Source organism: Leucopleurus acutus (assembly GCF_964270905.1).
Source record: "Leucopleurus acutus genome assembly, chromosome: 5".
NCBI lineage: Eukaryota > Metazoa > Chordata > Mammalia > Artiodactyla > Delphinidae > Leucopleurus > Leucopleurus acutus.
The window spans coordinates 67,182,309-67,195,686 of NC_139147.1; the positions used below are offsets into that span (position 1 = coordinate 67,182,309).

General features: G+C 33.8%; 1 protein-coding gene across 2 annotated transcripts in view; it reads left to right on the top strand.

Moving 5' to 3' along the window:
- Positions 1-13,378, top strand: part of STXBP5L (syntaxin binding protein 5L) — a 377,334-nt gene that overhangs the window by 221,519 nt on the left and 142,437 nt on the right. For both annotated transcript variants that reach the window (XM_082839711.1, XM_082839710.1), the window contains exon 15: positions 12,969-13,009. In XM_082839711.1, coding sequence (XP_082695837.1) covers positions 12,969-13,009 — 41 coding nt within the window. The remainder of the gene's footprint in view (positions 1-12,968; positions 13,010-13,378) is intronic.

Genomic DNA, 13,378 nt, shown 5'->3' on the forward strand with positions numbered 1-13,378 from the left:
GAATAGCCAAAGCAATCTTGAGAATGAAAAACGGAGCTGGAGGAATCAGGCTCCGTCACTTCAGATTATACTACAAAGCTACAGTAATCAAGACAGTATGGTACTGGCACAAAAACAGAAAGATAGATCAATGGAACAGGATAGAAAGCCCAGAGATAAAACCACACACATATGGTCACGTTATCTTTAATAACGGAGGCAGGAATGTACAGTGGAGAAAGTACAGTCTCTACAATAAGTAGTGCTGGAAAAACTGGACAGGTACATGTAGAGGTATGAGATTAGGTCACTTCCTAACACCATACACAAAAATAAGCTCAAAATGGATTAACAACCTAAATGTTAGGCCAGAAACTATCAAACTCTTAGAAGAAAACATAGGCAGAACACTCTTATGACATAAATCACAGCAAGATCCTTTGTGACCCACCTCTCAGAGAAATAGAAATAAAAATAAATGGGACCTAATGAAACTTCAAAGCTTTTGCACAGCAAATGAAACCATAAACAAGACCAAAAGACAACCCTCAGAATGGGTGAAAATATTTGCAAATGAAGCAACTGACAAAATTTACAAGCAGCTCATGCAGCTCAATAACAAAAGAACGAAAAACCCAATCCAGAAATGGACCGAAGACCTAAATAGACATTTCTCCAAAGAAGATATACAGACTGCCAAGAAACAGATGAAAGAATGCTCAACATCATTAATCATTAGAGAAATACAAATCAAAACTACAATGAGATATCATCTCACACCAGTCAGAATGGCCATCATCAAAAAATCTAGAAACAATAAATGCTGGAGAGGGTGTGGAGAAAAGGGAACACTCTTGCAGTGCTGGTGGGAATGTGAATTGCTACAGCCACTATGGAGAACAGTATGGAGGTTCCTTAAAAAACTACAAATAGAACTACCATATGACCCAGCAATCCCACTCCTGGGCATATACCTTGAGAAAACCATAATTCAAAAAGAGTCATGTACCAAAATGTTCATTTCAGCTCTATTTACAATAGCCAGGAGATGGAAACAACCTAAGTGTCCATCATCGGATGAATGGATAAAGAGGATGTGGCACATATATACAATGGAATGTTACTCAACCATAAAAAGAAATGAAATTGAGCTGTTTGTAATGAGGTGGATGGACCCAGAGTCTGTCATACAGAGTGAAGTAAGTCAGAAAGAGAAAGACAAATACCGTATGCTAACACATATATATGGAATTTAAGAAAAAAAAATGTCATGAAGAACCTAGGGGTAAAACAGGAATAAAGACACAGACCTACTAGAGAATGGACTTAAGGATATTGGGAGGGGGAACGGTAAGCTGTGACAAAGCGAGAGAGTGGCATGGACATATATGCACTACCAAACGTAAAATAGATAGCCAGTGGGAAGCAGCCGCGTAGCATAGGGAGATCAGTTCGGTGCTTTGTGACCACTAGAGGGGTGGGATAGGGAGGGTGGGAGGGAGGGAGACACAAGAGGGAAGAGATATGGGAACATATGTATATGTATAACTGATCACTTTGTTATAAAGCAGAAACTAGCACACCATTGTAAAGCAATTATACTCCAATAAAGATGTAAAAAAAAAAAACAAAAAGACACTATAACTATAAAGGTGTGTTAATGGTTACAAAATATAAAGAGATGTATTGATAATTTACAGCATCATTAACATTAAAGTGAGGGGAGAGAGAAAGGAGTAGTGTTTTTTTCAGTTATAACGTGCTGTATTACTTAACGTAGATCACATCTTCCGCTGTTAATCCTCAAATATGCATTCATGGCATCGTTTTCAAAGGTTTCTGTCCATTCCCAACACAATATATTAATCCAGCCTCCACTGAAACCTTTGGTTTATTTTCAAACAGATCTGTGATGTAAAGAACTTCATGCTCTGGATCTTATGGGGAATGGAGGCTCAGCTCACCTGAGGACAGGTGGTCATGCCTTGCCCTCGGGGATTCCTGTGGGTCAAGTGGGCCCTGAGAGGAGAGGGGGCTAAAGGCCCTGAGGACTAAGGGTATTTTGGGGTAGATTTCTAAGGGCGACCCCTCACACAACCCTAAACCTTAAATACACCATGTGATTTCCACTAACCCAGCAGCATCTACCCTAGGCAACAACAAGGCCACACCTATTCCAGGAGGAGCTCAGCCACTAGGAAACAGGCCCTGGAAAAACTACTCAGTGGTCTCAGGTGTGCTATGTGTGATATCTCTAGCTCAGTGCTACTGAATACGGGCCTGAGGGAATAATATCTGCACCAATAAGAAAACTTGTTAAAGGTGCCATTTCATGAGCCCCACAGGAGAATCATAACTTACAGTGGGGCCCTGATTCCCTCCAAATTTGTATGCACTTTAAAGAATCAGAAGAAATGTTTGCTATGTGGTTCCCATGCACTAGTATTATACGATGAGTATTACATGTATACTAGTATACACTAGTATACTAGTATTACATGATGTATACTATACACTAGTATACACTAGTATTACATGATGAGTATTTAGAAATTACGTCACATGTGCCCTCCCCACAGAGTCTGTCTATTGATCTGGGTGGGAGCATCCATGTTGTTTTAACTCCAGGTGATTCTAAGTTTAGACCAGGTTTAAGCCCAAGGGCTGCTGGGTACATTGGTGAGAGTTACTTCCAGTCTTTAGTCCCTTTGCCTTTGGGAAGACATCAGTGTCTGCTCTACATGGTATTGGAATGGGCAGGTCAGTGTAGCCCACTTAAGGAGTAGGGTTTTTGTATGCAATTGAAGTTAAATTGTCACTTTAAAATAGATCAGTATAACTATAAGATGTTTTACATAATACACAAGGTAACTGCAAAGAAAATACCTATAGAATATGAACAAAAGAAAGTGAGAAACAAATCAAAACATGTCACTATAAAAAATCAATGAAACAAAAGGAGGGCAGCAAGAAAGGAAACAAGGGGCAAAATAAATACAATATAAGCATAAAACAACTTTTAAATGGCAGTGGTAAGTCCTATACTATCATTTCTTTAAAGATAAATGAATTAAACTCCCAAATCAAAAGACACAGAGTGGAAGAATGGAAAAAGAAACAAGATCCAACTGTATGCTGTCTACAGGAGACTCACTTTAGATATAAGGGTGTACATAGCCTGAAATGAAAGAATGGATAAAGATACTGCATGTAAATGCTAACAAAAAAAGGCATCGGGGTGAGCATGCTTTTATCAGACAAAAGAGACTTTACGCCAAAAACTGTCAAAAAGACAAAGGAGGATAATATATGATGATAAAATAGTCAATTCACCAGAAAGAAATAAAAATTATAAATGTATATTCACCTAACAACATATCGCCCAAATATATAAAGCAAACACTGACAGAATTGAAGGGAGAAATAGGAAATAGTGCAAAAATAGTAGTTTTCAATACCCCCACTTTCAATAATGGATAGAGAGCACCCAGACAGAAGTTCAATAAGGAACAGAAGACTTGAAAAACAGTATAGAACAATTGGACCTCATAGCCATGTACAGCACACTCTACCCAGCAACAGCAGAATATACATTCTCCTCAAGTACACGTGAAACATTCTCCAGGATAGATCACATGTTAGGCCATAAAACAAGTCTTAAAATTTTTAAGAAGATTGAAATCATAACAAGTATTTCTTTTATAACCACAATGAAATGAAATTAGAAATGAATAGCAAAAGGAAGACTGGAAAATCCACAAAATATGTGGAAATTAGGCAATACCCTCTTGAACAACCAATGGGTTAAAGAAATCACAAGGAAGTTGGAAAATGTCTGAGAAAAATGATAAAGAAGACAACATATCAAACTTATGGGATACAACAAAAGCACAACTAAGAGGTTTACAAGTAAACCTCTAAGAAGTTTATAGTAGTAAATGCCAACATTAAAAAAAGATCTAAAATCAACAATTTAACTGTACACCTCAAGGGATTAGAAAAAACTAAACCCAAATTTAGCAGAAGGAAGGAAATAACAAAGATTAGAACAGAAATAAAAACAAAATAGAGGGTAGAAAAACAATAGAAAATATTAAAAACTGAGATTTTTAAAGATCAACAAAATTGACAAACTCTTAGCTAGACTAAGAAAAGAAGAAAAGACTCAACAAATATCAGAAATGAAAAAGGAGACATTACAGCTGATGCCACAGAAATAAAAAAGGTTCATAAGAGACTACTCTGAAGAATTATATGCCAACAAAATGGATAACTTAAAAGAAATGGATAAATTTCTGGAAACATACAACTGACCAAGACTGAATAATGAAGAAATTTAAAAATCTGACAGACTTATAATCAGTAAGAACATTGAATCAGTAATAAAAAAATCTCCCAACAAAGAAAAGCCCAGAAGTAGAGGGCTTAACTGGAGAATTCTACCTAACATTTAAAGAATTAACAGTAGTTCTTTTTAAACTCCTCAAAAAATTGAAGAGGGAACACTTCCAAACTCATTGTATGAGACCAGCATTACATGATGTCAAAATCAGACAAAGATACTACCAGAAAAGAAAACTACAGAGCAATATCCCCAGTGACTATTATTGCAAAAATCCTCAACAAAACACGAGCAAAACAAATTCAACTACACATTAAAATGATCATAAACAAGTGGGATATATCCTCAGGATGCAAGGATGGTTCAACATGAAAAGCAATCAGTGTGATATACCACACCAACAAAATGAAGGACAAAAACCACATGAACATCTCAGATGAAGCAGAAAAAGCATTTGACAAAATTCAACACTCTTTAATGATAAAAACATTCAACAATCTAGTAATAGAAGGAAATTACCACAACATAATAAAGGTCATGTGTGAAAAGCACATAGCTAACATCATACTCAATGGTGAATAACTACAAGTTTTCCCTCTAAGATCAGAAACAAAGGAAGGATACCCACTCACACAACTTGATTCAACATAAAGCTGGAGTCCTTACACTTCCTGATTTCAAAACATGATACAAAGCTAATCAAAAATATTACAAAGTAATCAAAACAGTATGGTACTCACATAAAGACAGAGATATTGACCACTGAAACAGAATAAAGAACTTATAAATAAACCATCACCTATATGGTCAAATCTTTGATAAAGATACCAAGGCTATACAAAGGGGATAGGATAGCCTCTTCAACAAATGATGTTGGTAAAACATTATTTGCACATGTGAAAGAATGAAATTGGACCTTTACCATGTACCATACACAAAATCAACTGAAAACAAAAACCCCTAAATCTAAGACCTGAAACTAAAGAACACCCAAAAGAAAATGGGAAATATTTCATGACACTGGATTTGGCAATTATTTCTTAGTTGTGACACCAAAAACACAGGCAACAAAAGCAAAAATAGACAAATGGGACTACGTCAACTTAAAACCTTCTGTGAAAAAAAGGGAACAATCAACAGAGTGAAAAGACATCCTACAGAGTCAGAGAAGTTATTTTCAAAACATATATCTGATAAGGGGTTAATATCCAAACTATATAAAGAACTCCTGTAACTCAACAAGAAAAACATACAATTCAATTAAAATGGGCAAAGGACTCGAATTAGGTATTTCTCCAGAGATACACAATTGGCTTATAAGCGTATGAAAAGATGTTCAACATCACTACTCATCAGGGAAATGCAAGTCAAATCCACAATGAGATATCACTTTACAACTGTTAAGATAGCACTATGCAGCACCAACAGGAAAATAAGTGTTGGTGAAGATGTGGAGAAATTGAAACCTTTGTTCACTGTTGGTCGAAATGTAAACTGAGGTAGCTGCTATGGAAAACGATATGGAGTTTCCTCAAAAAATTAAAGTTAGAATTACCATATAATCCAGCAATCCCATTTCTAAGCACGTATTCAAAAGAATTGAAAACAGGGTGTCAAAGGTGTTCCATGTTTATTGCACATCCATGTTTATTGCAGCATTTATTCACAGTATCCAAGAGGTGGAAGCAACATAAATGTCCATCAAAAAATGAATGGGTTTCTTAAATGCGTTGTATACAATGGAATACTATTTAGTTTAGCCTTAGAAAAGAAGGAAATCTTTCTATTACATGGATGAACCAGAAGGAAATTATGCTAAGTGAAATAAGCCAGTCTCAAAAAGACAAATACTGCATGATTCCACTTATATCAGGTACTTAGAATAGACAAATTCATAAAGCCAGAAGACAGAAAGAATGGTGTTTGCTCAGGAGAGAGGGTAAAAGGGAGTTGTTGTTCAATGGATGTGGAGTTCAATTTTTCTAGATGAAAAAATTCTAGAGATTTGCTGCACAACAATGTGCATATCGTTAATACTATTGTATTATACACTTAAAAATGGTTAACATAGTAAACTTTATGTTATGTGTTTTTTACCACAATAAAAAAAAATCAATATGTAACTAAAAGTTACCATAACTGAAAATAAGAACTAAATAAATTGGCTTAACAGCATGTAGTGACAGCTGAAGAAAGGATTCGTAATCTGGAAGATAGTGAGTAGAAAATATCTAGATGGAATCACAGAGAAAAAGGAAAACCATAAGAGATATACGATACTTGGTGAAGAAGTTTGAACATATATATAACTGGAGACACAAACAAAAGAGAGAGAGAATAAAGCAGAATAAATTATTGAATGATAATGGCTCAGATTTTTTCCATTGAGAACACAAATTCAAAATGTGCTAAAAACTAAAAGCAGAGTAAATAAAAGGAAAACCATCTACACAGATTGTAGTAAAACTGATGAAAACAAAGGGTAATGAAAAAATTCTCGAAAGCAGCCAAGGTGGACACTTTACAATAAAACAAACAGTAGTAAGATTGAGAGTTGATATTTTAACAGAAATGGTGAAAAGAGAAGGTATTGGTATAAAATCTCTATACTACTGGGAAAAATGCTAATATAGAATTTCATACTTAGCAAAAATATTCTTCAACTATAAAGGCAAATTTTTTTTCAAACAAATGTTGAGAGAATTAAAATGAATGCTTTAAATAGAAGGAAAACAATACCAGATAGAATAATAGAAATGCAGAAATTAAATAATAACAACAGAAAAAGGTAAATGCAAGAATAAATCTAAATAAATAGCAATAATATGTTTTGGTATAAGTATTAAAATGTCAATAATTTTTAATAATATTGTGATGTAGAATGAAAATATATCATAATGCTAGCACAAAAGGTGGGAGAAAGGAAAATAGAGATAAAATATTTAACATTCTTGCTTTGTCTGGGTAGGTGTAAAATTAACAACTGAAGGATCAACAATTTAAGGGTCAGTTTTGTAATATCTGTGTTAGCCACTAAAATAATAGTGCAAGAATATAATACTCAAAAACTAATAAAATAGAGTAATATTTTAAAATGTGATTAATCCTTAAAAGGACAGAAAAGAGAGAGAAAGAAGACAGAATTGGTTAGACAAATAGAATATAATTGTGAGGTTGGCAGATTTAAATTCCAGTATATCAGTAATTACACTAAATATAATTTGACTGTATTCTGCAGTCATAAGCAAAGACTGTCAGTCTAAATAAAAAAAATTCTAAATCACTTATGAGACACATTAAGTATATGTATGCTAAAAATTTGAAAGTAAATACATGAAAAATTGTAACATGAACAATTTAAAATTTTGGTACATCTCTACTTATATCTACTTATATCAGTAGTTTTCCATTGCTGCATAACAAATCACCACAAACTTAACAGCTGAAAACTCATTTATTAACTCACAGCTCTATAGGTCAGACATCTGGCACTGTATGATTGAGATATTTGCTCAGTGTACCATAAGACTGAAATCAAGGGGTCAACAAGGCTGAGTTGTCATCTGGAGGTTCTGAGGGAAAATCTGCTTCCAAACTCATTGTTTTTATTAGAAAAATGTAGTTCCTTGTGGTTGTGGGACTGAGCTCCCAATTTCCTTGCTAGGTGTCATGGAGGGAGAGCATGTTAGCTACCTAAGTCTGCCTGCATTTCTTGCCACGTGGCCCCTTCTTACTTCAAGCCAGTAACAATGCATCTAGTACTTCTCATGCTTCAAATTTCAAAATTCTTTCATCTTTGACCTCTAGATCTATATTTATAGGTTTCATGTGATAGGTTCACCCAAATAGTATCCTTTTCTTAAAGTCAACATAATATAACTGTCATGGGAGTGATATATTCTCTATTATATCCACAGTCCCAGAGAATATACAGGATTATCCAGAAGGCAGGAATCCTGGGGAATATTTTAGAATTCTGCCTACCACAGTAAACTTTAAAGCAAGAAGCATTATCAAATGTAAAAAGGACTATTTTAAAATAATAAAAGGATGAATCCATAAGAATTTTGAGTTCAGGGCCCCAAAATATACAAAGAGATAGACAATTCTGCAATAAGTGGAAGAAAATATAACAAACCTCTCTCTGCAACTGATTTTAAAATTAAAGGAAAAATCCATAACAATAAAGAAAGTTTTGAACAGCATGATTAATAAGTCTGACTTAACTGACATATTTAAAACATTACACTCTACAGTTCAAGAATGTACATTCTTTTCAAGTGCACATGAGACACAGGCCAAAATTGACCATATGCAGGACCATAATAAAAGTGCCAATAAATGTCACAAGATTGTAATCATATATAACATGTTCTCTGACCACAGGGGAATTAAACTAGGAACGAATGACAAAAATATATAAAGAACATTCACAAGTTTTCAAAATTAAACAGTCTATTCCCAACTAGCTTACTGGTTAATAAGCAAATCACAATATAAAATTTTAATATATCACAAACAGAAAGATAGTGAAACTAAATTATAACATGTGGATAAATCTAAATCTATGTTTAGAGGTAAGCTTATACCCATGTTATATGTTTATATAAGTTAATATAAGTTTATACCCATGCATGTTAATAAGAAGACTAAAATTTAATGATCTAATTATCTATCTTAAGAAGTTAAAAAGGATAAAAAATTATTCCTCCAAAAGTAAAAAGGAAAATAATACTGTTAAGAACAAAAATTAATGAAATAGAAAGAAAATGTACAATAGCAAAGATTTACAAAGCCAAAGTTGGTTTATGGAAATAAATAATAAAGTTGCTAAAGGTATGTACAAGATTGTCAAGAAACACAAAAGAAACAAAATGGAACAATCATAAATATATGGAAATCAAGCAACACACTCTTAAACAACCAACAGACCAAATGAGAAATCACAAGGGAAATTAGAAAATATTTTGATATAAATAAAAAGAAAAATAATAGCATGGAGATGTAGCAAAAACAGTACTCATAGGGGAATTTATAGCTGTAATCACCTACATTAAAGGAAGAAGAAAGTTCAATAACCTATCTTTACACCTTGAGGAACTAGAAGAAAAACTGATACCAGCAGATATAAGAAATAATAAAAATTCGAGCAGAGATAAACAAAACAGAGAATAGAAAAGCAATAAAGGAATTCAATGAAACCAAAAGTTTGTTCTTTGAAAATTTCAACAGAATTGACAAAACTTCAGTTAGAGTGACTCAAGAAAAAAAAAGGGGGACAATTATTAAAATCACAATGAAAAATGAGTATAATACTGTCAGTCTTACAAAAATAAAAAGGATTATAAGAATACTGTAAACAATTCTATGCCAACAAATTAAATAACCTAAATGAATGAATAAATTCTGAGAAATTCACAAACTATCAAAACTGACTCAAGAAGAAATAGATAATCTGAACAGTTTTATAACGAGTAAAGAGATTAAATCAGTAATTGAAACCTTCCATCAAAGGAAAGACCACGACCAGATGGCTTTGTGATGAATTCTATCAGTCATTTAAATAGGTAACACCAAATGCTTTTCAAACTTTTCCAAAAAATAGAAGGGAAAACGTCCTAACTCATTATCTGAGGCATCATTCTAATACCAAACTAGACAAAGACACTGAATGAAAAGAAAACTGCAACAATATTCCTTATAAATATAGATTCAAGTATACTAAACAAAATATTAGCAAACTGAATCTTACAGCATATTAAAAGGATTATAAACTGTGATCAAGTGGGATTTATCCTAGGAATACAAGACTGTTTCAACATATAAAAATCAATGTAATACCCACACTAATAGAATAAAGGGGAAAAAACACATAGTCATCTCACGCATAAAAAAGCATTTGGCAAAATTAAACACCACTTTCACGATTTAAAACTGCAACAACAGCAACATGCAGAAAACTAGGAGCAGAATGGAACTTCCTTAACCTGGTAAAGGGCATTTTTGCAAAACCCACAGGTAACGTCATATTCAATGGTGAAAGACTAAAAGCTTTCCCTCTGAGATCAGGAACAAGACAAAGATTTCTGCTTTTGCTACTTCTATTTCTTATTGAACCAGAAATTCTAGCCAGAGGAGTGAGGCAGGAAAAATAAAAGGGCATTTGCAAGAAAAATAAAAGGGCATTTGCAAAAATGCCCTTTACCAGGTTAAGGAAGTTCTATTCTACTCCTAGTTTTCTGAGTGTTGCTGTTGTTGCAGTTTTAAATAAAAGACATCACAATGGAAAGGAAGAAGTAAAATTATATCTATTTGCAGATGACATAATCTTATATATATGTTAGTGTGTTTCTATATACTAACAATGAACAATCTGCAAAGAAAATTAAGAAAGCAATTTTATTTACAATAGCATCAAAAAATAAAATACTTATAAATAAATTTAACCAAGGAGATAAAAGGCTTGTGCACTGGAAACTATAAAACTTTGCCGAAAAAAATTAACTAATACACAAATAAGTGGAATCATTCCATGTTTATGAATTAGAAGGCAATATTATTAAGATGGCAGTATCTCAAAGTGATACAGATTCACTACAATTCATATCAAAATCCCAATGATCTTTTTGCAGAAATGAAAAAAGTTTATCCTAAAATTCATATGAGATGGCAAGTGACCCAAAATAGCCAAAATCATCTTAAAATAGACCAAAATTGAAGGACTTACACTTCTCAATTGTAAAATTACCTACACAGCTACAGTAATCAAAACAGTGTGGTACTGACATAAGATTAGATTTATAATTTAATGGAATGGAATTGGGAGTCCAGAAATAAAACCATACATCTATGACTAATTGGTTTTTCACAATGGTGTCAAGCCTATTTAATGGGGCAAACAATAATCTCATCAACAAATGGTGTTGGGAGAATTGAATATCCACATGCTAAAGAATAAAGTTGGACCATTATTACCTCCTAGCATATACAAAAATTAACTCAAATGTGGTCAAAGATGTAAATTTACAGCTAAGACTATAAAACTCAAGAAAACAGGGATAATATTTCCTGAATATGATTGTGGCTGTGGCTCTTAGATATTACACCAAAACATAGAAATTATAGGAAATGGATGCTGGATTACTAGCATGGCAGCTCAGGCAGCAGGAGAATTTTCAGGGAAAAAAAAAGGAAGCAGAAAAATGCTCCTAAACACCAAGGGGCTCCTCTATGGAACCCATGACCAAGTCAATAAAAAGCAACTCCTGTCTCCCTTCCCCAGTCTCTCTGGCTTTCTTTTCTATTATCTACCTGCTTCATCCCAGCCAGAAGAGAGCCTGTAAGCTCCCCATCTGTCTTCAGAGCAAAAGAGCTTGGACACCAGGAAGAATAGGCTGTAAGATCACTTCCTTGGGAGGGTGGCTCAGTGCCCTCACTCCTGGCTCCATTCCAGTTCAGCAGAATCTTGCTGTGGGATATTTACCCACTCCTTTGCAGGCCATAGAACTGGCCCAACTATGAGCAGTAGCTGCTCTGCCAACATGAGAAAGGGGCAGCAGTTTTCCTAGTTTTAGCTATGCACTCAACCCTTTAACGGCCCATACACAGCTCAGGCTTCATGCAATTATGCATTTAATAAATGTACTGAAGAAAAAGGGGAAAAAGCATAAGCAACAAAGAAAAAAATAGATAAAATGGTCTTCACTATCAGGTGAAAAGGTAACAGTGAATGGAAGAAACTTTTAAAAATCATATATCTGATAAGGGTTTAGTATTCAGGATATATAAAGAACCCTTACAGCTCAAAAACAAAAAGACAAATATACGAATTTTTTAAAAGTGGGCGAAGGATTTGTATAGATTTTTTTCAAAAAAAGATATACAAATGGCTAATGAAAAGATGCTCAACATCATTAGTCATTGGGGAAATGACGATTATTTGTAGACGATTTCTTATAGAATTACCATTATACCTATTATCAAATAATGATACAACTCTAGATAGGTTTAAGGATTTGCTTTTTATATTTTTATGCTCAACTTTAATTCCGCTATGATATTCATTTCAAAATTATTTTAATGTAATCTAACTCAGGTCTCTTTATTCAGTGTAAACAATTTTATATAAAATTATACTGTTCATTCTTCACAGATCAGTTTTCATTGTTATTACATATAAAATATTCTTACAGTAAATCTAAGTAATTATTGTCTTTTTCTAAAATTTAGATTCTTGTGTGGTATTTAAAAAATAAACCATTGGGGCTTCCCTGGTGGCGCAGTGGTTGAGAGTCCGCCTGCCGATGCAGGGGATGCGGGTTCGCGCCCCGGTCCGGGAGGATCCCACATGCCGCGGAGCGGCTGGGCCCGTGAGCCATGGCCGCTGAGCCTGCGCGTCCGGAGCCTGTGCTCCGCAAAGGGAGAGGCCACGACAGTGAGAGGCCCGCATACCACAAAAAAAAATAAATAAAAAAAAAATAAAATAAAATAAACCATTGTTTTAAGCTTAGAAATGGTTTAGCATACATTAGTTTTTATTGAAATGGTATTTTTAAACCAAATTTTGATAGTAATTCAAGTTTTTATACATTTAGAACAATTATGATTTTTATTTACCATACTTAATGCTAATTTATTTCTTATCTAGTCATGCAGATGGATCGATAAAGTTTTGGGATGCTTCTGCAAGTAAGTTTTAAGTTTCTCCTTATATTACAGAAAACACTTGGTTAATATTTACTCATAGCCATTGACCACTTTTTAGTTTGGACAGTTAATATTTTTGATACATATTTAGCATACACATATGGCTGTGTTACAAAAATGCATTTCCTATATTATTGAATCAGTCTAAAGTATTATCTCTACTGTAGTTTTATGATATAAACAGACACAACTGAAATCACTCTTTATCAACAACCTATTATATTTATGAGGTAATGTACATTGGAAAAAGTACCAAACTTTGTCAGACTAACTCTTTTCAAGGAATTTCCTTCACCTCCTCACTCTTAGAAAAGTGCTTTTATCCCACTAGTCTTCACTTTTCTTTGCCAC